Below are 27,527 nucleotides of genomic sequence, written 5' to 3'. Positions count from 1 at the left end.
CCAATCTGCGTAGCCCAATCTCCTCTCGGCCACCCTTCTATTCCCCGCCCCCACTAGGGCCGGACGTAGGAGCAAAGGCCCCGCCTGCAGAGGGCGTCGTTCGCTGAGCGGGTGAGCTTGGCGGGAAGGGGACCTTCAGAGGCCGCCACAGGCTTTTCCCGCCGTTCTTGGATCGCTGGAGGCCCCTTCCCCTTGAGGAGGGCGGGGGTGTAGGGAGTAGGGAAGGGTGGCGGTGGCCCTTGGCTGCGCCCCGCCCGGCCCCGCCCCGCTCCGTATATACGCCAGTGTAGGAGCTCCACGCTCGCACTGGCTGAGGCCCCAGCCCTTCCAATTATCCTATGGGCCCCCTGCCCTACTACACTTCTCCCTTCCCTCCGGAGCCCCCGCCAGGTCCACGCCTCTAGACGTCCACCGCGGAGGAGTGGGCGTGCCCGCCCCTCCCTAACTCATTCGCTTTGGGACTGCATTTCCCAGCGTCCCCAGCGCGCCCTGACCCGTTCCCCATCAGCTGACTGAATCGCCTGACACAAGAGGCACTCCCATGTCAGGGGCTGGGGCTCTGGCTAGCACTTGCTACCCGCTTAGAGTCCTGAGGGAATGAGTGTACTACCTGCACGTGTGGAGGGAACCTTCGTCCCCTACCTTGGAAGGGGTCAAGCCCCGCTGCCTCCGCCCCTCTCGTGACCGACTCCCAGCCCAGGCGCCCACCCCTCTGTTTAGTCTCTGTCACTCCTGATCGTTTGTCTCCCCAGGCATCTCGAGCGGAGTCGCTGCTGCAGCGAGAGCCGAGGCAAAATGTCCCCAGAATCCAAAAAGCTGTTCAACATCGTTATTTTAGGCGTTGCCTTTATGTTTATGTTCACTGCCTTTCAAACTTGTGGAAATGTGGCGGTGAGTGGTGCTCTATTTTCATCTTCAAATCTACCTGCTCGTTATGAGTCCAGTTAGCGTTGATGCACATGAATTATAATAGCGATTCTAAACTACACCTTGTGCATCCTCACTCTGCCACTACCACCTCCCTCTTCTCTTTTCTTTTTTCTTGGCTATTAGACTTGATTTTATGTGTGTCACACGATGCATATTCCTCCTTAAATGTGGGTGCTTAATCGTGGCCGCCCCTTGTTCTTTCTTTGATTTTGTACTTGAGTACGTAGGTGAGTTTGCCCGTAGTTATTTTGCTTTTTAACCATAGCATGTGCTTTTGTTAATTGATACTTGGAAGGACTAGGAAATGAAACCCTCAGCCCATAGATTTAGTCAATTTATGTCAACCATTTGTGTTAATTATTCCTTCTAGTACTGTGATACCCTCCAGTATTACACACTTTTATTCATTGTAGGGTTGTGAATTCTCTAATATTTTTAGAGGTTTGAAGGATAGTTTCCAGCAGAGGGAACTTGCCGTAGGCATTTAGTAATTCCTTTTATTTTTTCACACAGCAAACTGTTATCCGAAGCCTAAACAGCACAGATTTTCATGGCAGTGGATATACCAGGTATAGTATACTAGTTCTGTTTGTTTTATTTAACTTAGTCCAGATCAAATTAAATGATATTTAAAGCACTGTACCTTAGAATCAAGAATTCTTAGTTTTCAATCCTAGCCCAGCCCCTTATTGTATGACCACTGGCAAATTATTTAACCTCCCTGAGTTTTCATATCTTCATTGTGTACCTCACTTCAGGGGGGTGATTGTGTTGAAAATCTAAACCTCAAAGTGATTCATATATTAGTTTACAAAGGTGGTGGCAATTATCAATATCATCTCTACTTGTTCCTTTCCAAAATCTGATTAAGATCACAGATCATAGCCTTGGTTGGTCATATTTTTTTCATAGCTATCAGTGTTATTTAAAAAAACACACATATAATTAGTACCCAGTCCTGAATGGGAGGGAATTTGTACCATAAGGGCATTTCTCCACTTTCCTCATTTTGCATGATAGTGACAGGCTTCTGGGAGTAGCAGATAGAGCATTGGCCTAGGATTCAGGAAGTTCTGGGCCAGTACTAGTTGTATGATCCTGGGAAAGTCATTTCATGTCTTTTTTTTTTTTTTAAGCAATCGGGGTTAAGTAACTTTCTCAAGGTTACATGGCCAGGTGTTTCTGGGTAGGTGCTAAGTGTCTGGGCCCTGGATTCGATCCCCAGGTCATCTCGACACTGGAGCCGGTGCTCTTACTTGCTGTGCTACCTGGCCGCCCCAGTCATTTCACTTCTTAATGCTTCCAGCACCACTGTGAGACTGGAAGTTACAGAACTGTGGTTGATCTGCTCCAGTTAAAGGGAGCTAGGTTCCTGATAAGAGTTTCCTGTTGCCAGTGAAATAATAAATCTAGAACAAAGGAAAAGTAATATTGCCTTATATTAAAAGAAGCCTCCAAGTGTTTTTATAAATTTCTTTTGGGAAAATGTTTCAGTCATAAGATCATTTCTTTAAAGCTAGAAGGGAACTGATTAGACCCCTTTCCTGTTACAATTAAGGTAATATACCCAAAGTTTCTAGGACAAAGTCCTTTTTTATGGGTGGATAAATTTGAGGTGCATAGACTTGCTCAGGTCACAAGTAAGTCATTCGAACAAAGAAGTACAATTAACTTTTTTTTCCTGGAAGAACAAAGACAGTATGGTTGCCCTACTCTTTGTGTGTGTGCTTGAGTGCAAGCCAATAATTCCTTTTCTTTCAGTTTTTCTGTTTTGTCATTTACTCCTCATAGGTTTGACCTGTATTATGTTAAGTAATGAGAAGCAGCATTGCTTGATGTCTGGAGACTCAGGTCTCCAAGCCAGGATCATCAAGCTTTAAGTCTTGATTGTATGACTCTGGGCAAGTCACTCTCTGGCAAGACTATTTAATTGCAGAAAAAGTACCAACTTGTGTTGATAGGAGTTCCCTCACTTGGAAGTTCTTTATAACCAAAAAAATCACAGGTCCAGTCCCTATGCCTATCTTATGTTAAATAATAAGTATGTAATTGTCTCAAGTGATTAATAAGATAATATATGTATAGTGCTTTATCCCAGTCAGTTCTGAAATTCTAACTTGTTTAACACTTTTTGATAGTGTTTATCCGTTTTAAAACTAAGAGATAACTTATTTTGACTTTGTAAACTAAGTTTAGACCCTAAAACTAAGTTTGTTTGGGTTTTTTTGCTTTTGGGGGGGGGGAGGACAATTGGGGTTAAGTGACTTGCCCAAGGTCACACGGCTAGTAAATGTTAAGTGTCTGAGGCCAGATTTGAACTCAGGTCCTCCTGACTCCAGGGCTGGTGCTCTATTCACTGCACCACCTATCCACCTCAAAAGGAAATTGCTTTTTTTTTTGCTTTTTGGAGAGGGAAGGCAGGGCAATTGGAACTAAATGACTTGCCCAAGCTCACATGGCTAATAAGTGTTAAGTGTCTGAGGCTGGATTTGAACTCAGGTTCTCCCAATTGCAGAGCCAGTGTTCTATTCATTTCGACACCTAGCTACCTCAAAACTTAAGTTTTTTAACTTAGTACAAATCACATTCTGGTGAATATTCTTGGTAGCCAAGGCAAACTGTTCATTAGTAAGTCCTAAAATCTTGCTTAACTAGTATCACTGGTATGCAAATTGCAGTTGTGGCAAGTGTAAATTCACTTTCAAGTAACTGGGGTTAATATCTTTGTTTTATGTTTACAGATGTTAAATTATTAGAAAGGAATTTTAGGCAGTATGGTAATAAGGGAAATAACATAATTTTTACAAAGGAAAATTATAACCAAGTATTCTACATGTAGATAGTAGTACCTTTTTGACTAAATCTTTTATATACATTCTAGTGAACTTCGGTAATATAGATTAATACATACTGGTGGTTTTGTTTTAATAAGGATCTTTTAGTGTTACTAGCACATGTTTTTATTGACAGAAAAATCTACAGTATATCCAAAATGATTTTTTTAGAAAATCATTTTAAACTTCTTAGATGGCATTTAAATTTTTTTTCCTGTTTCTTTTTTTCCCTGCTTTTCATGTAGCATGGCAATTATTTATGGAGTGTTCTCTGCTTCAAACTTGATTACGCCTTCGGTTGTAGCCATAGTGGGACCTCAGCTATCTATGTTTGCTAGTGGTTTATTTTATAGGTAAGTAGCATTATAGTATATCATAAGAACTTAGTAAAAGTTCAAATGTTTTCTAACCAGACTTTATGTAAACCTAGAAATTCCTTCTAATTCTAGAAAGTATTTCATCAGTTTAGCTGTTTTGTACTTTTTGATGTATTCTAGATGATAATATAATTAAGACTTCAGGAAATCTTATCCTTTCTCTCAGGAATACCATAGTGTTCACTAATTTTTAATTAAAAAAATTACTTTGTGTAAACTTTCAGTGAGCAAACCAGGCCAATGATTTTGAGTTAGGTAAAAATTTGGAAAAGAAAATTTAGCCCAAAAGTCTTATTTAAAGCAACAAAATTTTGTTGTTTTAAATTAAAAAGGTCAGTTCAGATTGGTGTATAATTCTTGTTCATTTGTTTAAAAAGTTACATAAAAATATTACAGTAAGCATATTTGTATTCATTTTTGTGTTACTGGTATAATAACTTTATTTGTGATATCTGAGAGAGTTGAACAGAACTTCCATTGGAATAGTTTAGGTTATTTTTAATTGGCCCTCTGGCTTGCTGACTAAACCTTAAAACTCAAGTGGAGAGTAGGATTAGTGCCTCTCTTTATTCTGCTGATCCACTTGGCAGGAAGCCATTTCATCCAACACCTAGTTTATAAAATGACAGTAGCTGTAACAGAAATGAGCAAATCACATTTTTTCCTTTTGAAAATTGGAGACATTGGGGCGGCCAAGTGGCGCAGTGAATAGAGCACAGGCTGTGGAGTCAGAAGGTCCTGAGTTCAAATCTAGCCTCAGACACAACACAAAAACTATCTGAGTAACCTTGGGCAAGTCACTTAACCCCAGTTGCCCTACCTTCCCCCCTCCAAAAAGCAGCCCCCCCCCAAAAAAAAAAACTGCAAACATCTTAGAACTTAAATTTTAGAGTAAGGATTCACTCATGTTGATTCTTGGAAGGCATTATTGGCATATTTTGTATATTATTTGAAGATAATAAATTGACCTGTTATATTTTAGCATATACATTGCCGTTTTTATCCAGCCTTTCACATGGTCCTTCTACACGGCATCTGTTTTCATTGGAATTGCAGCTGCTGGTAAGCATGGCTTTGTCTTCCTGCTCTTCATTTTTCTGGGGCTTATCAGTGGGTATCATTTGTTTGTAAAATTAATTGACTTAATCTCTTTTTTTAAATTAACTTTGCCTTTTAGTACTTTGGACAGCACAAGGAAATTGCCTTACAGTAAATTCAGATGAAAATACTATTGGAAGAAACAGTGGAATTTTCTGGGCACTCTTGCAGTCCAGGTAAAATTCCTATATGAAATCTTTTTTCTTTGATTATTCAGTTCAAATCAGCAAACTCATTCCTTTGTTATTTAGTGCTTACTTCATAGACTTTCCACATCAACTCTTTTTATTAAGTTTCCAGATATGTGTAGCATTATGCTCAAGATTATAGAACAGGAGTGGGGAACCTGTACTCTTTGAGGCCACGTGTGGCTCTCTAGGTCCTCAAGTGAGGCCCTTTGACTGAATCCAAACTTCATAGTATAAATCCCCTTAATAAAAGTATTTGTTCTGTAAAACTTGGACTCAGTCAAAAGGTTGCACCCAAGGACCTAGAAGGCCACATGTGGCCTTGAGGTCACAGGTTCCCCACCCTTGTAATAAACTGAGTTAAAATATGCAGTGTATATCTCCAGGAATTCACAGGTGCAGTCACAAAGAAGAAAACTACAAACATATAAAAGCATAAGATGAATTAAATCAAACAAATAAAAAAGTATCAAATGATCATGCTGTTGTTATCTTTTAAGATTATCTTGGTATTGCTTTCATGGACCTTTTACTTTGTTTTGGCAATTCATATTGTAAATACAAATGTTTATGTTGAGTCACCTACTAGGCTCCAGCCACTGCACTAAGTTCTGAGGATATGAAGAAAAGAAAGAATGGTTCCTGTCTACAAGCAGTTTATAGTCTAATGGTTGGAGACCACATGGAAACAGCGATGTGCAGACAGGATACACACAGGGCAGATGGGGGTGGACTCAGATATGAGGCTTTAAGATTAAGGAGGACCAGGAAAAGTTTCTTGCAGAAGGTAGGATTTTGTGTGAAACTTGAAGTATGCCAGAGAAGCCAGAAGGTAGAGATGAGAAATGAAAGAATTCTAGGCACGGGAGAAATCCATTGAAGATGCCCAGAGTCTGGAGATGGAGTAAGCAGGCCAATATCACTGAATCAAAGAATGTATAGTGGGAAGTAAAGTATGAAAAGACTGGAATGGCAGGGAGGGACCAGGTTATGAAAGGCTTTAAAAGCCAAATAGGATTTTACATCTGCTCTTGGAAGCAATAGGGAGCTACTGGTTTTTATTGAATAGGGAGCTAATAAGATCAGGCTTATGCTTTCATAGCTGAGCAGAAGATAGACTGAAGTGAGGAGAGACCTGAAGAGGGGAGGCCAACAGGAAGGCTTTTGCAATAGTCTAGCAGTGGTATGTTGAGAGCCTGGACAAATATGATGGAAGTATTATAGGAGAGAATGGGGCATAGGACTTGGCAGCAGATAGGGTGAGAGAAAATGTTGAGTACAGGATGACATCTAGATTTAGAGCCTGGGTGACTGGGAAGATGGTGGTTCTATCATGAATATAGAATAAATCTTTAATTTCCCAGGGCAGAACACCAAAAGAAATACATGTTTAAAATAATAGAAGAATAATCTCTTCATAGATTTTTGTAATTCAGGAACTTAACTTGTTTCCAAGTCATCTTGTTACAGAGTTCTAGTAAATCACATGATTCAGAAGGAGTTTACTTCGAAACTCATTCTGAATCATGAGTTTACTTCGAAAGGCTGCTATGAATCAAGTCACTAGCACATGACAGGAGATTTTATTCCATGTGTAGGGACAGCACATCATTTCAGATCTCAGTCGTAAATTAAATTTTTCCAAGCATGGAATGAAGGGGGTCATCATTTTTCTTAATTATTACTCTAGGACAAATAGAAAGTCTTGGGAAAAGATACATATACTTTTTTTTGTCTAAAAATACATGATTCACTTTTTAAAATCTCTAAGTAGTATTTTAATTTATCCCCTCACCTTTTTTTCCTCCCAGCTTGTTTTTTGGAAATCTTTACATTTATCTTGCTTGGCAAGGAAAAACTCAAATATCAGGTTTGTATTATTTACTTTGTTTTTAATATGTTGTTTAGACCCCAGTGATATCTATCATTTGTTACTTTGGGCGTTGCTATAATAAAACTTGGGCTTTTAGATTTTCACTTTCTTATTCTGAGATTTTTTAGCAACCTTAAGCCAGTGGCTTATTTTGTTTTTCGTATACAGTGAATTGCCATGCTTCAAAGTACTAAAGACTTCAAAGTCATCTATGAAGTTTTGTTGTGGGTTGAGGGTTGTTTAGGAAATACTTGATATAATCAGGAGAAAATCTTTGTACTTTGTTTCTTTTAACTATTTTTACATTACTCTTTAATGACAAAATGTGATTTTCTTTTTGTATGCCCATTCCTTTGGCATGTTACCATATCTGAAACATAAAGGCAAGAGTGGAATTGTCATTTTATTGTGACCTCTTATCCAAAGTTAACCAGATTTTATTGATGCACTTAGCAAGTATTTTGATAATCTGATGTCTTAGCTATTGTTAGCCTCTGTGGAAAAAAATACAAATTTAAGGATTATTTGTATAATTAATACTGGCTACTTTTTTTTCTTCAGAGAATGACCGAAGAACAGTTTTTATTGCTCTGACGGTGATTAGCCTTGTGGGGACAGTTCTTTTCTTTCTCATTAGGAAACCAGACCCTGATAATGTATTGGGAGATGATGAATCCTCTGATAATGAGAGTCTGGAAGTCAACATGTAAGAACTTTGGAAATTAACCTTTTTTTTTTCAAAGTCTGTATACCTGAGGTCTAGGGATCACCAACCTCCTAATCCCTGGCTGTCATCACAAAAGCTAGACAGTCCCAATAGTTGGAGAGAAGATAAAAAGAAATTAAGAAAAAAGGGTAGAATGGAAATAGAAGAGGAAGTATTACATAAAAGACTTATGTTCTGATCTTGTCTTCACCACTTAGGCAAGTCATTTAACATTTTTTGGGTGTCAGTTTCTTAACTTTTATAGTAAATTCTCTAGTATTTGCCTTAAGGACACTCACTGAGGTATACCTGAGTGATAATGCTTCATTTCCTTCAAATTGGATGGATTCACTTCATTTATCAAGTGTCTGCAAGGCACTGTGCTAGATTCTAGATTATATTGTGTAGACTTAAATTTTTCTAGAAGAATTTCAAATGAACACTGAATGAATGTTATTGTATGTTTATTGAAAATAATAAAGTTTAGACTAGTACTTCTCAAACTATTCCTTTTCAAGAGCATATTATAAATCTATAAGGAGATATATCCAAAATCATCTTATTTACTTACTTTTGTTCAGCTTTTTTTTTTCTTGTTTTATTAAAGTCTAACAAGTTTGGATAAAATTTTGCCCTTTGTTCTGAATGCTTTTATTGATAGTTTATATTTTGTTTTTTAAGAGTAGTTTCTAGGGGCGGCTAGGTGGTGTAGTGAATAGAGCACTGGCCCTGGAATCAGGAGGACCAGAGTTCAAATCCGGCCTCAGACACTTAACTAGCCATGTGACCTTGGACAAATCACTTAACCCCAATTGCCCCTCCAAAAAGCAAAAACAAAACAAGAATAGTTTCTGGATATAAAATGTCAATTAGGAGAAGCAGCCTCAAAAATCATTTGGACAATTTTATATATACATATATATTTTTTTTAATAATAAAACTGAAAGGTGTGTTAGATAACTCTGCCACTAAAAGACTCAAAATTTTTGTTTGTCTTTACAATCCAGGCAGCTCATTTTAATATGAGAGAGTTGGCTAAAGCATTTAATTTTTCTTTAGTTATAAGTTGATTAGAGATTGAAAAAATGCACAAAGTTTATGTAAAATAGAAAAAGGGATAAATTTGTTTCAAATATCTGTTTTAGTATTCTGAGCGTTCTCTTAGCATGAACCAGTAAAAAAAATAGGGGGGAAGATAGGCTATTATACTGTAGTGAATACTGTCTTTTGTCAAATCATTGATGGCATATTATATAGCAGAAAGGGCATTGGACATAAATTCTAGTCTTGGCTTTGCCACTAACTAATAATAATTCATATTTTTATATCATTTTACAGTTTGAAAAGCACTTTTTCACATCCCTTTGAGGCATAGGTATATATAGTACAAGTACCCATCCCCATTTTCCCCACTGAGGAAACAGTCCCAGAGAGACTGAGGTCTTGGTTTATGCATGTGTAAAAGAAAAGATTGGACAAGTTTATCACCAAGATTTCTCCCACCTTAAGATCTACAAAATTCATGTTCACTTAAGGAAATCTCTAAAGTCAATGCATAGAGATAGTGATTGAACTAATACGAGTTCACCCAGATCACTAGGGGCAGGGAATCTCAGGCTCATTGTGAAAGATAATTCTCTACTCTGCAGCTTAGACATAGGTCTGCCAAACCTAGGATTTATTAAATTCTCAACATTTCTGCCTAGAGGAAGCTGGATCCAAATATAGGAATACCCCCATATCCTTGAAAATTGAACACAAGGCATTTAGAGTTAAAATTTATATTTTCAAATAGACAAAATTCCACACTAAAAATTGAACAAGGATTCTAGAACTTAAGTAATAATCTAAGAACAGTAGCGTCCTTAGAGAATTGTTTTCCTAAAACTGTTCAATCCTTCTTTGACTAGCCCCTTTAAGGATTCTCCTTTCCTCTTAGTTATAGGTGAACTTATTTTTCTTGATTGAAATATTAAGGCTTCTTCCTTTTTCATTGTAAGATCTTCATTTCAGAGAAAAGTCTTTCCTTGGCTAATCAGCAGAGAGGAGCTTGGGAGTAGTTTAGAAACTAGAGAGGACCTTTTGATAAGGATGAAATGTATAGCACGTTGTTTTGGGATTGATGGTTAAAGAAAAAAATGATAATATTTTTCGCTCAGATTAGTCCAAAGACTTTAGACTATACCATGAGAGAAATGCCTTCTTAATATCTAAAAGAGGAGAATGAGGAGTTGAGTTGAGTATACTTCCACCCTATGAATTCTTCAGCTGTGGAATTCCTTGATAAATGGAATTTCAGGAGGTAACTGGAAACTAAGTTCCAGGTAATTTGAATGTATTTGAAAAATGGTAAATTATAGATCAATCTTGTTTTATTTCTGTTTTTAAGACTAAAAGATCAGAACTTAAGGTTGGGTCCCAATCAAAGATCAGATTAGTTGGTAGTTAGATTTGTGCAGCAGTAAAAAAGAAAGTTTTTGTAGGAATGTCAAACTTACTTTTGAAGTTACAACTCTTAGAAAAGTATGCTCACTAACTCTTAAATTGATGAGGTATTAATTTTTTCAAACTTCTTAATGTTGTGATAATTATTAGTCACATGAATGAATAACTACTTTTTCTGCCTTCCTCTATCCTTAGTTTGAAAAGTTTGTGAAAAGTGTCAGTAATTAGTACTCTTTCTATTTATGGAATGTGGTTAATGGATTGAGAATACCATTTTTCATAACTGGGATTTATTGGTTGGAACTGGAATTCTTAAAGTACCCTATGAGAGGTGTAAAGCCCATAGATAGTAACACAGCAAAAGATTGAATTATATCTGCCACCATGGCAACTATAGTTTTCTTCTTGAGAAGAGAGGCTTTCCTGTTTATTAAATTACCATACTTTTTCTTATTAGTATAAGGGAAACAGAATAAGATAGTGAAAAAAAAATTTACTGGCTTTGGAGTAACAGGACCTGAGTCAAATCTTGGGCTTCAGCATTATCTTTGTGTCACTAGGCAAGTCACTTAGCCCTTCGCAGTTAACTTATCTGTAAAATGAAAGGTTGAACTAAATAACCTCTGACATTCTCTTTATTTCTATCATACCAAGTAAACTGTAGTTCTAGTTATGTGCTTTTTTCTTAGCTTACTAAAGGAGGCTTTGTTGGTATGATGATGAAAGAGATCCATTTTTTTCCCTTTTCATTAAAGAATGAAGAAATTTACTTTCCATATAGAGAATGTTGCATATATAAAAATAAACTTTGTTTATAAGGTAGTGAGAAAAATAATGGTGTCACAAATAAATTATTTTCATGAATTGAAAATACTGCTTTGTTATAAGTTATATTTGACTAAGATAAAAATGAAAATATGCAGAAAGCTATCTTTAGCTTTTGTATTGTATTTTTTCAGAAGATTGAAGACTGAAATTTGTGGAGTATAGTATATGTTTTTGACTAAAACAGAATCATGGGCCTTCATGATAAAACCTAAAACAAGGAGCATTGAAAGCTACCAGAAATGTTTTCCAAGCTACTTAATACTTGGAATCTACAATTGTTTAAATGCTGTATTGAAACATGATGGTATTTTCTTTTTTCTTCTTGAAGATTGAAAAGAAAATCTTTTTTATTTAACCAGGTCTGTCCAGAACAACATGACAAAGGCAGTAGATGCATTCAGTAAGTATTCTGTACATGGAAATTAATATAGGAAATTCAGGACCCTTTACCCTTTTATAATTGGCTTTTTTTGATGCCGCTATACAACTTTCACTTTTTCACTCGTGTTATTCAGAAATCTGCTAGTTTATTATCACATAACATTGCCCCTTTATGACATTTGTGTGAGGGTACAAGCTTTTTTTGTATATATTTCTTAGTTTGGTGGGATGGATGGGATGGTTTGATTGTGGTGATCACTTTTTGACCTTTTGGCTAATATCAAATGAGCCCCTTAATAAATGATATTATAAAGGAGCTCTCCTGAGAATCAGTGTGTAATATAGCAAAAATTCAGTTAATAGACATTTATTAAATGCCTGATATGTGCTAGGCAGTGTGCTATGTGCAAAGGAAAGGAAAAGAAAGGAAAAAGAGGCTGCTCTCAAGGACTCAGGCTAATGGAGGAAACAACAGGCAAACAATAAATATATAAATAAATAATATATATAAAATATGAACTTATAATTTATTAAAATAAAATACACACACATATAAAAATACAAACAGGATGTCCTGTATGTACAAGAAAATCAATCATGGGAGACAGCCAGGGAAAATGTCCAGTCAGGAGACATTGTCTTGTTTGAGGAACAATAAGGTGACCATTGTCACTGGATCACAGAGTATATATGGATGTAAGATGAAAAAAGACTGGAAAAGTGGAGGGAGGGGAGCAGATTTGCCCCATACCAAACTGAGGATTTTATATTTGATCCTGCAGGTGATAGGAAGGCTCTATAATGTATTGAGTGTAGGGTGGGGGAGTTGTGGACAAATCTATAGTGTAGGAAGATGAACAATGTAGTAAAAAGAACTATAGATTTTCACCAAGAAGACCATGTGTTTCTGTCCCAGATATGGTGCTTTGCAGTGTTCACTTAACCTCCTGCAATCTATTTCTTTATCTGTAAATGAGAGTTTAAGATTATTTGATATCATTGAGGAACATAGTGCTATCAGTAGAGATTGAAATCACTTATAACAACTGGTAAAAATTCTCTGAATTGTGTGACCAAAAAATTTATTACCTGGTAGTCAGACTGCTAGTGGACCTTTCTGAATTTAGCTAGATCAGACCCCTAGTAACACAGACCCATACTTGAAGACTTTCTAGCTTGTTAAAACTTGTCAGATATTATACTCCACTGGCAGGTCCTTCAGGAACCCAAAGTCACCTCTATACCAGTTAGAACTTGTAATAGGACTTTTGTAGAAGTTTGTAAGGAACAAATGAGGTGATATGTATAAAAGATGTCTGGAATGGTACAGCTATATATTCAGTGTATCCCATTAACACTGTGTTTGTGATCAGTTTGACCAAACATACACAGATCTTAGTCAACCTATCAATTATTATCAACCTACAGATCACCCTCTCATAGTGCCTGAACAGAAAGTTGATATATGTTCACAATTATTTTTTAAAAGAAAAATGTATTTTATATAGATTTTTAATTTGTAGCTAGTGAAATTATGTTCTGGGAAAGTGTTCTTGATTTAACATTCATCACTCTTCTCTCCCTTTATTCAAAAGGCCATTCAAACATTCATTAGAATCCTTTGTGGAGATTACTCTTCTGACTTTGAAGAAGTATTCTTCCTTACAAACCAAACTGTAGGAGCAACTAGGTGTCTCAGTGAATAGAGCACCTGCCCTGGAGTCAGGAGGACCTGAGTTCAATTCTGGCCTCAGACACTTGGAACATTTACCAGCTGTGTGACCTTGGGCAAATCACTTACCCTCAATTGCCTTGCCTTCCCCCCCAAAAAAAATAACAAACTGTAACTAAATAATTTATTTGTCTTTTGAACTAGAGCTACATTTTGCAGAAACATTTCTAATCTATTTCATATCCATGGTATCTAGGTTATTGTAATAATTTTCATTAAATCCAGAATACAACACTATGCCTTTACTTATTCTGTCCCAAAGTAAACATTTTCCACAAAAAACTTTCTCTAATTCAAATGTTTATGGGAAGTAGGAATACTAAGCATCAGTTCTTTCCCCACAAATCACGGTTGAGTTAATTCAGTGTAGTATAAATCAGGTTGACATTAGGAGTTTATAGATAGGATTTTGATGAATGTACTATGTGTCATGCTAGCAGCTATACCTCTTCCTCATTTCTAGAACCTTGGTAGTTGACCATAACATAAATTAGGCCACATTACTCATATGTAGAACAAGAGGGATACTATACTAAAAGGCCCAACAAAGGTTCCTTACTGGCCTTCTCATATACCTCAACATTTCCAATTTAAAAATTTTTTTTCTATTCTGCCACACATTTGAGACTATATCAGAAGTGCAAAAAACATTTAACAATAGGTAACCATAATAATGAAGTGGTATATAGACCAAAAAATTTAAAGGTTGATGTATTTGTAATATATTTTTAATTTAAGCCTGGTCTAGAGGTTATCTCTTGGCATGGTTCCATTATTCCAGTACACTGAGTAGGTTAGTGTCTCGACTTGTCATGATCCTAAGGTTTCTAGCTGAGTCTTACCTCTCCCAGGTCCTCGGTGTGCATCCAGTTACATCCCGCATATTCACATTAAGGAGAAGTCGAGCCAGTGGAAATGGAGAAAGGCACAGTTTTATTGACGAGACAGGCGTGTTGTTACATTTCTCCCTACATCTCTCCTTTACCCCCTCATGCTTCAGCCCTTAAATCCCCCAAAGTGCACTTGCAGAGCTTATGGACAGCTCCTGAGGGAAGGTAGGGGGAGCCAATCAGATAACAGGGAGACTGTGTCCAGAATAGCTCGAATACTCCTGCGCACTTACCCTTTGACCCCGAGATAAACATCAGGGTAACAAGGTATTTGCATGACAGCACACAATCTGGGCACCTCAGCACTTCCTAGAGGTCAGGGCTCCCTGACCTCAGATAAGAGAAGCACATATTGCTAAGTGCTCTGTTACCAGACCTGAACTCAGAGATGCTGCTTGAGGGGCTTCAAACCCCAACAAGTTAGAATAAGATAAAATGAGTTCATTAATATGGCAGCCCTTGAACATCATAACCATGATTTCTTCCTAAGTCATTGTTTCACAGATAACACACAAGAGGCACTGGAGTTTTCAGACTCCAGCCTCTAACAGGTTCACTCTTGGTCTGGTCAGACAGGCAGACACCTTTGGAAGAGTTAATAGTCAGCTTTATTCTAGTCTAGTCTTCTCAAAGCATTGTTGATAATGGGAGCACTAACTCCTACAGCATTCTCTAATCACCCTTCCCCCAGGGACTGGCTCCCTATGTCACGTTGGGACAGGCACAGGGACAATTGAGACAGGCACAACTTGTATACTTCCCTAAATAGCCTCAAGTCTCAGTGGGAGCTGGTTGAGGCAGGTACAGTTTCCCCCTTCACTGACCAGTGCCTATTTGCTTTATAGGGCAACAGACAAAGAAGGCATCTTGCCAACATTAAGCTCACAAGTTAACTTTAGCAGTGTTGTTATTCTGTACAAGCATAGTAGATGTCAATTGTGTCACTCCCCATATCTCATGGTACAACCTCAGTAGGACTGTCTGTCACTGATTCTAGCAATTACTATCTAGAGTTCTTGGAGCTATTCTGGGAGTTATCTAATACCTGGAAACTAGACATTGTCATGGCCATGGATCCTGAGAAACTGAACTCTAAAAAGGATAACAAAATCCTCCTTACATACAGTCATTAATCTGCTGCTGTTGTTGGCATAGTCTCCATCTTTTGTTCTGGCTAAGGAAATTTATTATGAGAACTTTTGTCTAGGTAATACAAGTCTGATATCTTCGACTAATTCTCTTATTTGCAGAAAAATCTCTTAAATTGTGTGTCACCAAAGAAATCCTGTATCTCAGTGTTACAACTGCCTATACAGGTAAGGAATTAATGAGAGAGATGGTAAATATCTGATGATTCTAGGACAGCATTGTGGCACTAGATAGAGGTTCAGAAATAAATCCTTATGTTCTGAAATGGATGAATTCAATAATTCACTATGTAATGAGATATGTAAGGAACATCGTAAGAGGAATCTATGGCAACAATCCTTTTTTTTAAAAAATTATGATAATTTAATATTGCTGGTTCTTTTGCTTTCATGAGTCCCAAAGGTAGAAACTTGTTATTAGAGAAATTAGAAACAAAAATAAGACCTTTTAAAATTCAGTGTTAAAATGTTGTTATCTTGGAGAAAATATGTTTTCTTACTAGGTTTAAGTATGAAATTATTTCTTTTTTGACCAGTATAAATGAAAATTGTGTTTAGTTTCAAACATTGTGTTATAGCTACAAACTAAAATATTTAGCATTATTTTTCTAATTTTTTTGTTATGCTTACTAAGAAAGATTACTCATGAGGAAGTTGAAAATTTTAATTTTCGTCACCCATTTGTAGTAACTATAGCAAAGCTACATATATACCTTACTTACCTGCAAAAGAAAGCTAAGAGGTTAGTCTTGGTAATATTCTTGTACTTTTGAATTATTTTGTTTTATTTTAAGATTCATACAGATGCCACTTTGTGGCTAATGTTTTTCACTACATCTAATAGCGCATCAAAATTGTAGGTTAAGTAGAAAAAACATTCTTTGGCTGGGGATTAGTAATTTAATTTAAATATTATTTATCTTAACCATCCTTAAGCAGTCAGTCTGTCATTAAGTGCTTACTGTGTGTCAAGCATTATACTAGGTGCTGGTGATATAAAGGCAAATAACAAAACAATCCCTTTTCAAGCAGCTTCTAATGTGCTATGAGAATTATGAGATTTTTGGAGTGCATTTGTACCCTTTTTTAATGATGCTTTTAGACACGGAATACAATACATGATGAAAGGTAGATTATGATGCTATAATTAATTTAAGGATTTTTCTCTAAAGGCCTGGAATTAACATTCTTCTCTGGTATATATGGAACCTGTATTGGTGCTGTAAATCAGTTTGGCACAGAAGAAAAAAGCCTTATTGGACTTTCTGGCATTTTCATCGGCGTTGGAGAAATTTTAGGTTAGAAATAATTTTCACTTATCTCTCCAGTTTTTTGAGATTTGTTGTAGAACTTTTATGTGATTCTCTATTTTTCATGTTCTTCAGTTTCTCCTCTTATTTTCTTGCACTTGGTACTTCTGGTTATTTTTGTCATCTTAGAATAATTAACTCAAGGAACTTAGACCAGATCAATCAGAAATAAAATCGAGATAAAAAAAAAATGTAACATTTCCCAAAATTTCATCTCAAAATGTACTTTTCCCTCTGTTGCCTTCATTCCAGTCTCCAACAGTTTCCTTGCCAATGCCAACCTCTATTTGTACCCATGATCTCTTTCATACTGTCTTCTCCAGCGTCCCCATCTCCATTCTTTCTCTAATCATCACTTTCTAATTTCTCCTTGCCTACTAGTTACTTCTTTGCTGCCTACAAACATCCCCAAGTATTTCCTTCCACTGAATCCTACCATACTGACCAGACATTGGCCTGTCTCTTCTCCCCTTTTCAGCTAAACTTGAAAATAAGTCATGTATACTCAGTAGCTCCACTTCCTCCCTTGTCATTTGCTTCTAAACCCTTTGTAGTCTGATGCTCAACCTCTTCATTCACCACTCTGCAAATTACCAAATCAAATGGCCTTTCCTAAGCTCTCTTCAGTCTTGACCTCTTTCCATCCAGCCTTTGACACTATCATCTTCTCCTTCTGAATACTATCTTATCTGGGTTTTTGTGATATTTACCTCTTGATAAGTATCAGTTATATATTTAGAACAATGGGAGGGCCTTAATTTAAATATGGTCTTAGACACTTACTAGCTGTGTGACCCTTGGCACACTGTTTGCTCCAGTTTCCTCATCTGTAAAATAGGGATAATAGCACCTATCTCACAGGGTGTTGCAAGGATCAAGTGAAATAATAATTGTAAAGCGCTTAGCACAGAGCTTGGAACATAAAAGCATGATATGTGTATACACATATAGATGTGTGTGCATGTGTGTATGTATGTATGTATATATTTGTGTGTATGTATGCATATGTGTGCAAACACATATATATGCATTTATAAAAATGTACCTGTGTGCATATATGTTAGCTATTTTTACCTTTCTTATGGCTCCTTTTATTTTTTATCCATGTCCCACCCACTCTATTGTCACTCACTTGGTAATTTATCAGTTTCCATGAGTTCAGTTATCCCTATATAGATGATTTCCACATCTATATATCTCTCTTCTCTCTCTCTCTCTCTCTCTCTTTTTGCAAGGCAGTTCAGGTTAAGTGACTTTCCCATGGTCATGAATTTGAACTCAGGTCCTCCTTACTCCAGGGCTGGTGTTCTATCCGCCATGCCACCTAGCTGCCCCCTCCCCCCCGTCTCCTTTTTTATTGCCAGTCTCATCACTAACTTATGAGTAAATGTTTCCAACTGGATATCCCAGAATTCATTTTAATCCCCCAAAGTTATTCTCATGTCAAATGTCCCTATTTCATTCATAGGCATTGCCATCCTTTTAGCCACTCAGGTTCACAACTTTGGCACCATCCTCAATTCTTCACTCTCACCACACCTATCATGTCAGTTACTAAGAATCATGTAATTTCTTTCTCCACATCTTTTTACACGCATCCCATTCTTTCCACTCACACAGCCATCACCCTAGTTCAGGCCCCCTTCTCAACTAGACTATTTCAGTAACCTTCCATTTGGACTCCCTGCCTCAAATCTCTCCCCTAAATCTGTCCTCCACTAAGCTGCTACATGATCTTCCTAAAGTGTGAGTCTAACCATGTCACCTCCCTTTCTCCAATTCAATAAACTCCAGTGTCTTTCTGTTACTTACAGGATCAAATATAAACTCTCTTAGACAAGTCCTGACTATATCATGATAGATTGGCTCCAAGATAACTTACACATTTCACAGTAACTTTAAATGGATTTTTTTTCCTGTATCTTCTGGCTGGATTTTATTAGCAACCTACAGAAAAGTTGCTGATTTTTTTGTGGGTTCATCTTATATCCTCCTACATTATTAAAATTATAAATTATTTCTATTAACATTTTAGTTGAATCATTACAGTTCTCTGAATCATTGTATCATTTACAAATAATGATAATTGTGTTACCTATTTACCTATACTTATATCAGACCTAACATTTCTAAAGCTATATCAAATAATAGTGGTGACATTGAACTTCCTTGCTTTGCCCTGATTGTAGCAGAATGGCCTCTAGCATTTCTTCATTATAGAGAATGCTAGCACTTGGCTTAGATATTAAAGCTATTAGAAATAAGACCTTGTTGGGGCGGCCACATGGCTCAGCGAATAAGAGCACCGGCTCCAGTGTCAGGATGACCTGGGGATCAAATCCAGGCTCAGATACTTAGCACCACACCCAGAAATAACTGGCCGTGTAACCTTGAGCAAGTTGCTTAACCCTGATTGCTTTTAAAAATAAAAATAAAAAAAAGAAATAAGACCTTGTCAAGGAAAGGTCTGTATATTCCTATGCTTTTGTGTGTGTGTTTTAGCATAAATGAGGGTATGTCTGGCCACAGTGGCTACTCAAAAGGTGGCGGGCAGACTAGTTCCACCACACCAGCAAAAACTTGATATTCATACCATACTCATTAGTGATAAAGAAATCCAGCAAGAAAACACAGTGACTAATTCTGCTACAGAAAGGCACAAAAAGTTAGCCAGGAGCTCTAGGGCAATAGGAAAAGAAGCTGTTAGAAACTAATGCTAATTCAGTCAAACAAGCCAGCAACTGCCTAGAACAGAGATGCGTGGTCTGCAGAGCTTTATGTCCAGCAGCAGCAAGAGTGGAAGGCTACTAGAAGGGCCCAAGGTGATCAGAAACCCACAATGTGAATCTTGGGAGCCAGTGGGAGTGGCAAAAACTAATGTAAGCATTCTCAGAACAGACTACCCTGGGGCTCTAGTATCCCTAGCTCAAAGATTTAGGGGCTTTTTAATCAAGGGAGGTGAAGATCAAGGTAGGAATCTAAGTAACCAGGGCAGTCCACCCTACCCAAAAGCACAGCAGTTGTTGGAGCCTGTTTCTGGCATAAAGCCCCAGTTTTGAAACTAAGGCTGAAGAAATGAAGAAACTGGCGAAGACAGTAGCCACTACAGAGTTAATGATCAATCCAGAGAGGTCCCAAAATCCAGCCTAGAAGGTGACAGTTTTACAACTGCAAGCAGAAACTCAAAGGAAAAAGTTTTGTTTTTCTAAAAGAACAGCATGAATTCTTAGAAGAAAAAAAGCAATCGATTTAGAAAAGCAAAAACTCTGAAGGAAAGAATGAGGAAGGAGAATATGTAGCTTAGAAGAGAAAGTGGTAATCCTTATCCAAATAACTAGATACTCAGATTTAGAAATCAGTGATTCCAAGAGATATTAAAAGAAAACCAGAGAATTAGAAGTAAATGTAAGATATTGGGTGTCAAAAACTGCTTAACTGAAAAACAGTTCAAGGAGAAATAATTTAAAAATCATTAGACTTCCTGAAAACCACAAATTTTTGAAAAACCTAGACAATTACATTGAAGATAGTGAGATTCTTAAGGAATACTAGTCTCTTTTTCCTCTTTTAAGGTATTAGCCCTTGCTTATTATTTAGCCTTTGCATTGTTCAAATGCATTTTTCTTTCTAGGTGTCTTTTGTCTCCTGTGTTCCCATTTTAAATATTTTACTCAATTCTGGTTTTCTGAACAGAAATACTTAAAAATCCTTTATTCTCTTAAAGATTCATCTTTTTTCTTTGGTATTCCCAGTTAAGTAACTTGCTCAAGGTTACATGGCCAGTTATTTTGTGTGGGTGTCATCTGAGGCCGGAACCAATCCCGGTCTCCTGACTCCAGGGCTGGCGCTCTTACTCACTGTGTCACTTGGCTGTCCCTGACCTAGTCTTTATGGTAAGAATTTTTTTTTTTTTTTGGCTTTTTGATGTATTGTATTCCCAGTCTTATCTTTCTGTTAAAGTAATTGCTGCATAATCTTGTATGTGCTTCCTTGTACTTGAACTCTTTCCTTCTGTCTTTTTTAAACAGTTCTGGGCAGTTTTATGATTTCTTGATGTTGAATATCCAGGTTTGGCCATCTTTTCTAGTTCTCCAGGTCAGTTGTTTTTGATAGTAAAAATCTCATGTGTTTTTCCAAATTTTTGAACTTGAATAAATGAAAAGCATTATATATACTACAATAAGATCTGGGAATACAAAAACAAAAGTGAAGACCAGCTTTGCTCTTAACCTTATAATATATATAAGGAAGTGGTGGCTAGGGAGGAATATTTTGATATGGAAAAAATTACTGTGATGGTGAGTAGAGGTGGGGGGTTAGAAGGACACACTTTCCAGGGAATAGTAACAGAATATATTTGATTATGATTCTATAGCTGGGAATTGGAGGGGAAAAGATATGGGGAAGGACTTATGGCAGCTGGTAATGACAGCAGTCCAGGGAATGAAGTAAAGTTCAGGCATAGATGCATTAAAGATAGAACCCTAGAGGGCATGTTTGGCATGAAAGGATTGAGTTTTTCCAGGCTTGTATCTGGACAGACAGTGTGTTTGCTAGACCAGGAAGTAGAGAATGGTTAAAGCCTGGGTCTAGATGAAGTAGGTGACTGAGACAACCACCAGTGAAAGGTAGTGGGACTTTGAGGAAGGAGTCTCAGAAATGAAAAGGTTGAGTCTTCCAAGTTCTTGTTTCTGTGTTCTGTGGTATGGTGGCTAGTGAAGAGAGAGGTTCAGGGTTACTGAGGCAGATATATGTGGTTATGGCTTTTTAAAAATATTTCTTGTTGCCTCTTTGAATTATTAAATTCTGTTTACTGCATTCTGTTTTTTAGTGTCCACTAATTGGGTAAGCTTTTCTATCTTCAGTTTAAGGAATTCGCTCACTTTCCAAGTGTTTTTATTTAATACTTTTATCTCCTCTTTCAACTTTTCCTTAATTTCTCCTGTCTATTCTTGAAATCCTCGTGGCCAATTCATTCTTTTTTTCCTGGTGTCTACTTATAAATATTGCAGAAATTTTTTCTTTTGTGCATTTATGTTAAGATTATTTTAATCCATGGCATTCCATTGTATTAGGAGTTTTCATCTGTTGATTCATGTTTTCAGACCTGTTCCTGGATGGAACTTTCTGCCAGGACTAGATTCTGCTCTGTACTGCAATCTTGGCTGTCTCCCACTGCAGTCCTAGAACAAGATTGTACTATATTGGGGTTATTTCCTGCTCTCATTACAATCCAAATGCTGCTACTTTTATGCAGTATTTGGATGACATGGGTGGATCTTGGTCCCATGTCCCATACATAGTCCCTTGCTAGAAAGCTACCCTTCTCTAGGACTTGGAATTGGACCTGGAGATAGGTCTAGGTCACCTCCACTGCTACATTCTGGGAATTTGACTCTTTTGGTACAGACTCTTGATCAGAAGTTCAAACTGGCTTTGCCCCATTTTCTGATGTGCTGGATTTAAGTCCTTGTCCCTCCAAATGGTATGTCTTTAGGCTTCTAGCCAGGTGCATCCCTGTCCTGGGTGGAAGAACTCACTGGTGTTTCTCTTAGTTTTATGAATTTTTGTTTCACATATCACTCTTCATTGTCCCACAACCTCAGTGTCATCCTGAACTCCTTACTTATACCTATCCCACATATCCAAGCTGTTGTTAGATCTTGTCATTTCTATCTTCACACTATTTCTTATATAATACCCTTCTCTCTACTCACAGCTACAACCATATCTCCAGCCCACTTCATTACTTGATGAGACTTTTAATTGATCTTCTGCTTCAAATCTCTCATCACCTCCAACCTATCCATCACTTCTTCTATTTGCCATTAGTATGATGTCATCATATATCATGATATATTATATACACACACTCACATATGTATGTATGTATGTATAAATGTATATATCATGCTATGTTATGATATATCATAACATTGTACAAACTCAAAAATGAGATTCATAGTCAAGAGTTTTGTCTAATTATCCAAACAGGAAAAACCAAGTACTTTTTGAAGGATGTTTGTTATCCAGATTATGGTGTGCAATTGAACAGATCCATCTATAGAGTTTATCTGTAAGGGTGTGTGCGTGTGTGTACAACACCAAAAATACATGAGTTGACCTAAGAACTAAAGAATGGACTTTGGGAAATGGCAGGGTTATTTTAGTGACCTCAAAGTTCTCCCTGAGACCTTATTTAAGAGAAAGAGCGCTGGACTACAAGTCCACTTGTCAAGAATGTAGCAAGGATTTTGTTCACATACAGGTTGGTGTAGGTGGCCTCTGAAATTCCTTGATTCTGAAACACAAAAACCCAGATTATTTCTAGTCCCAGTTCTGCCATTCAGCTTGCTGTTTAACAGTAGGCAAAACATTGGGCAGCATGTCTTCATCTGTAAAAATAAAAGGTTTGAACTACAACTATATCATCACTGAAGTACTTTCCAGCCCTAAGATACTGTCTCTGTATCAAGTTTTAAAATATGATGACCCAGTGACCTCTGATGTTTTCCCCCATTGGTAAGAGTCTCCCTATAAATGTTGTACTTCATTTAGATTATGGACAGATAAGTTTAGTGCCTTTTCCCCTCCAAAATACTTTTAGCATTTTGGTCATCATTATAATTGAAGTGTTGACTTTCTTGACTTTCAATAAACAATAATAAATGTTTCTTGACTTTGTAGGTGGAAGTCTCTTTGGCTTGTTAAGCAAGAACAGTCGTTTTGGCAGGAACCCAGTTGTGCTGTTGGGCATTTTTGTGCATTTTGTAGCTTTTTATTTAATTTTTCTTAACATTCCCAGTGATGCCCCAGTTGCTCCTCTTGAAGGAACTGATAGCAATGCATATATCAATTCGAGGTATAGTAACTATCTGGCCTATGATTCTCTTTCTCGGTAACTAACTTGGGGGAAGGATATGGTAGCACATATAGCTAAGCAAGTTACTTTGAAAATCTATTCTGTCTCCATAAAGTTAGCTGTTAAATATCTCTTGGTAGAGTTGGAGCTTAAAAATTGGAATCTACAGATAATCCCAAAATTATTTCTCTAACTTGTTGATTTTGGCCTCCTTTCCTACCAAGTCTTTTAGTTTAGTCAAAAGACAAAAAAACTAAAGAAAAAAAGAAAGTGAACCATAAATTAATAATAATAATAATAGTTGATATCTCTGTCATGCTTAAACAGTTATCAAACACTTCACATAAGTTATTTTATTTGATCTTTAAAACAATCCTTCAAGATAGTGCAGACCTTATCATTCTCTTTTTATACAGATAAGGTACTGTGGCTAAGTTAAGTGACTTGGCCAATATCACTGAGCTAATAAATGTTAGTTGGGATTTTAACCCAAGTCTTCTGGTATCGAATTCAGTCTTCTGTCACTTGCTCTATAGCTACCCCTCTGAATAGATATTGGAATTATTGAGAGTTAGTTTTTTAGGTCTTCAGGAGACTATCCTTTCAATGGAAAATCCTTTTAACATTCTGGTGTATAGACCATATGGTAATATCAGCCTTCAAATGCATGCTGACAAAAGATATGGAGGCTTTCCCTGAAAAACAGAAATTATTCTGGAATGGGTCATGATGAGAAAAAAAGCACAGCATAGGAGATAGAGGACTGTTCTCAAAGACAGGAAAGTTAAAGTCCTGCCTCTGACACATACTTGCTGCATGACTACTGGACAGTCATTTAAATTCAGTGCTTCAGAAAACCATCTAAAAATATAATTTAAAGGTCTGTTGTTGATCTACCTTCCTCTTTCTCCCCCCACCCCACCAAAAAAATAGGTATCATGACTTCTGACCCCTTTCAGCAGTAAAGTTTCCCAGTTTGCAAACAAGTTAATACAGAATTTTCCAATTCCATTATTTTTTTCTGTTTTGCCTTTTTAGATATTTTAAGTTTTCCACTTAGTTTGTGTGTAGTTCTTAAATTGTAATGCTTTTATTTCTCTTAATGCCTCTAGTAAACACAATACTTATATAAAATTATTCTTTAATTTTTTTTTTATTCAGCAAAGAGATTGCCCTGTTTTGCAGCTTTCTGTTGGGTCTTGGCGACAGCTGTTTTAACACCCAACTAATTAGCATTTTGGGTTTCCTTTATTCAGAAGATAGTGCACCTGCCTTTGCGATCTTTAAGTTTGTTCAGGTAATATCATGTTCCTTAAAATGTGTTTAAAATGGCTACTTTTTTGCTATATATTTGGAATTTGTGTATATCTTATATTAGTGGATTGGTTTTTATTAAAATGAGTTGTTTTTTTTTAATGTTGGGATTATCTTTTCAAAGAACGTGTGATTAGAAGTAGGAGGTGACTAGTGTAGCTTTCATGCTCATTTCTGTGGAGAGGCATGGGTGTTTTATACACACATATACGCTCATATATATTTTACATAAATGTGTGTGTGTATGAAATCTTTTCTCTGAAGAGAAATTTGCATACTTGTCTTCTAAGACTTATAAGGAGAGCTTTCTCTTTGTTACTGTAGTCCATTCTTCCATATTTATCATACTACATGTACTGTTATAGTCCTCTTATGTACAAAATACAGTTTTAATAGTGAGGATCAGAGTTTATGTGAATATTAGCAGAGGTAAGCAAGAATATGTGTCATGTTGGGGAAATAACTAACCCTTCAACATCTGTCAGAATGGATATCACTTATATGGGAAAGGAAATGGGTCATTTATTGAAATTGTAAGAATATACTAATATCATCTTTACTTTTTTCTGTGATCTTTCAGTCTATCTGTGCAGCAGTGGCATTTTTCTACAGCAACTACCTTCTACTTCATTGGCAACTTCTGGTCATGGTGATAGTTGGCTTTTTTGGAACTCTTTCCTTCTTCACTGTAGAATGGGAAGCTGCTGATTTTGTAGCTCGAGGCTCAGAGTACAGAAGCATTTGATCTCACATTTAAAGCATTTTTGTTTAAAAAACTTGGCAAGGTGAGAAGAAATTCAAGGTTGTAGGAGTTTGAATGAAGGAGCCACTGTCATGTATAATGAATGGCATCGACCAATGTGGAAAAGACTCACCCAAAGTTGGTTAAGTTTACAGACACAGGATATTTAAAGTATGAAATAGTGAGACATTTTTTTAACTGTTTTTGTTGGGCATAATTCTTTCTGTTTCTTAAAATTGTGTCAAAAATATTAGTATTGTTCCTCTCACTCCTATTCTTATTCCTTAGCTATTGAACATATATCTTTTAAAGATTCCTGCTGTGCATTGGAGTATATTTTATTATAATACAGTGTTGAAAAATAGCTATAACACATGACCATATGTGTCTGTATGACCATATTGTATGTAAAAATTAAATTTAAAGTTTTAGTGGCAGGCGCAAATGGAAATCTCAGTTTTCAAAAGGTCTATACTTTAACTTCTGTTAAACATGTTGCTCACTAATCCCTTTTTCAAATTACAATTTATAGTAGAGGCTGAGTTTTAAAAATCAAAGCAAATGAAAATTATTGCAAAGTTATAGATTGCAAGGAGGCTTTAAAAAATCTTAAACTAAGAGATATAATGAACAAAAACATAGCAGCTATGTTAGAATCTTGCCTGTAGTTCTCCTGGAAGATGTTACACAAAATGTGCATTATGTGCTGGTAACATTTGCACTCTAGTCCTGGATTGCCATGGTCAATGAGAAAAATAAGTTATTCAAAATTATTCCTTATTTTCTTTGATTAAAATGCTAGATATGTCCATAGATCTTTGAGAGAGAAATTTGAATATTGAGGGAGGTGCTCAAGTAGAAATCTTGACTAACTTCCTGTATTTATTTTTAAATAGAATATTTAATGTTCAGATTAAGAATTTTATAGAGTTGTCAGCCACAGGCAGGAAGTCAAGAAGGAAAGAAAGCTAGCATTTGATTAGGATTTAAAATTCAGCAAATATTTTGAAGTATATACTATGTTTAGGGCATAGTAACTACTAAACACTAGAATCTGGAGAATTGCTTTAAAAGTACTGAATTATCCTTTTTCTGCCATATTAATAAGGTTGTAAAAGCCTCTATAACCTCTTATTGGCTTAGGTTAAGTACAATTAGCAAACATAAAGGATATTAATAATTATTAAGTGCAGTTTCAGAGGTAGCATGAAATAAGATAAACTGAACCATGATATATTTACCAAGGTCTTAAAGTTGTCTATGGTTAAGATGAAAAATGCCTCCAATATATTCCCTCAGACCACTTAGTGTCCCAGACTCCTCCCTTGTCCCTTTGTTTCCAATGATTCTTTACAGCTATGAAATAAAAATGCTAAGTAGCTCATGAGCATTGTAATTTTGGGGAATATAATTCAACCAAAATACTCTATTATTCCTTCCTCATCCATAGCTTGCTAGTTGTGTTGTCAAGAAGGGAATAAAAGTGAAGGTGTTTAACTGGATGGATTAGAAACTTGAGTTTTCCCTGACTGCCACTGATGTGCTTTGTGCTGAATAACTCACTTTAAATTTTGTACTCAGTTTTAGTGACCTTAAAGATTTGTACAATGGATCGTTGGATGAGAGGTGGAGAGTACTGCTATTTATATTTCAGTAAAATATGAGGTGTGGTTAATAAAGTATTGAAAAAGCTTTTCTCTGTGTAGCGTTATAGACTCAGTCTCATCACAATCTCATTCAGAGGTGCAGAGATGCCAAGATTTGACCTTCCTGTAATATTTTTGTGAGCATCATGTGACTTCATTTTAACATTTCAAATTTAATATATTATTTGCATATTAAAATATTTATTGACATTTTGGGTGTCTT

At 36.5% G+C, this 27,527-nt stretch overlaps 1 protein-coding gene across 1 annotated transcript; it reads left to right on the top strand.

Moving 5' to 3' along the window:
• The first annotated feature begins 6 nt into the window (after positions 1–6).
• On the top strand, positions 7–27,514 carry MFSD11 (major facilitator superfamily domain containing 11). Its single transcript, XM_069076758.1, has 14 exons — positions 7–111; positions 753–891; positions 1,444–1,499; positions 4,010–4,117; positions 5,124–5,203; positions 5,319–5,415; positions 7,239–7,297; positions 7,862–8,006; positions 11,639–11,679; positions 15,533–15,598; positions 16,603–16,728; positions 23,428–23,602; positions 24,764–24,899; positions 25,497–27,514. Exons 2-14 carry the CDS (start codon positions 796–798, stop codon positions 25,659–25,661), a joined length of 1,350 nt encoding a protein of 449 aa, XP_068932859.1. The 5' UTR covers positions 7–111; positions 753–795; the 3' UTR covers positions 25,662–27,514.
• Positions 27,515–27,527: the final 13 nt, after the last annotated feature.

Source organism: Petaurus breviceps, unplaced genomic scaffold (genome assembly GCF_028583685.1).
Source record: "Petaurus breviceps papuanus isolate PSGF00001 unplaced genomic scaffold, PetGlider_PUasm1.0 90925, whole genome shotgun sequence".
In the NCBI taxonomy this organism is placed as follows: Eukaryota; Metazoa; Chordata; class Mammalia; order Diprotodontia; family Petauridae; genus Petaurus; species Petaurus breviceps.
This window is presented reverse-complemented; position numbering and strand designations above follow the sequence as displayed.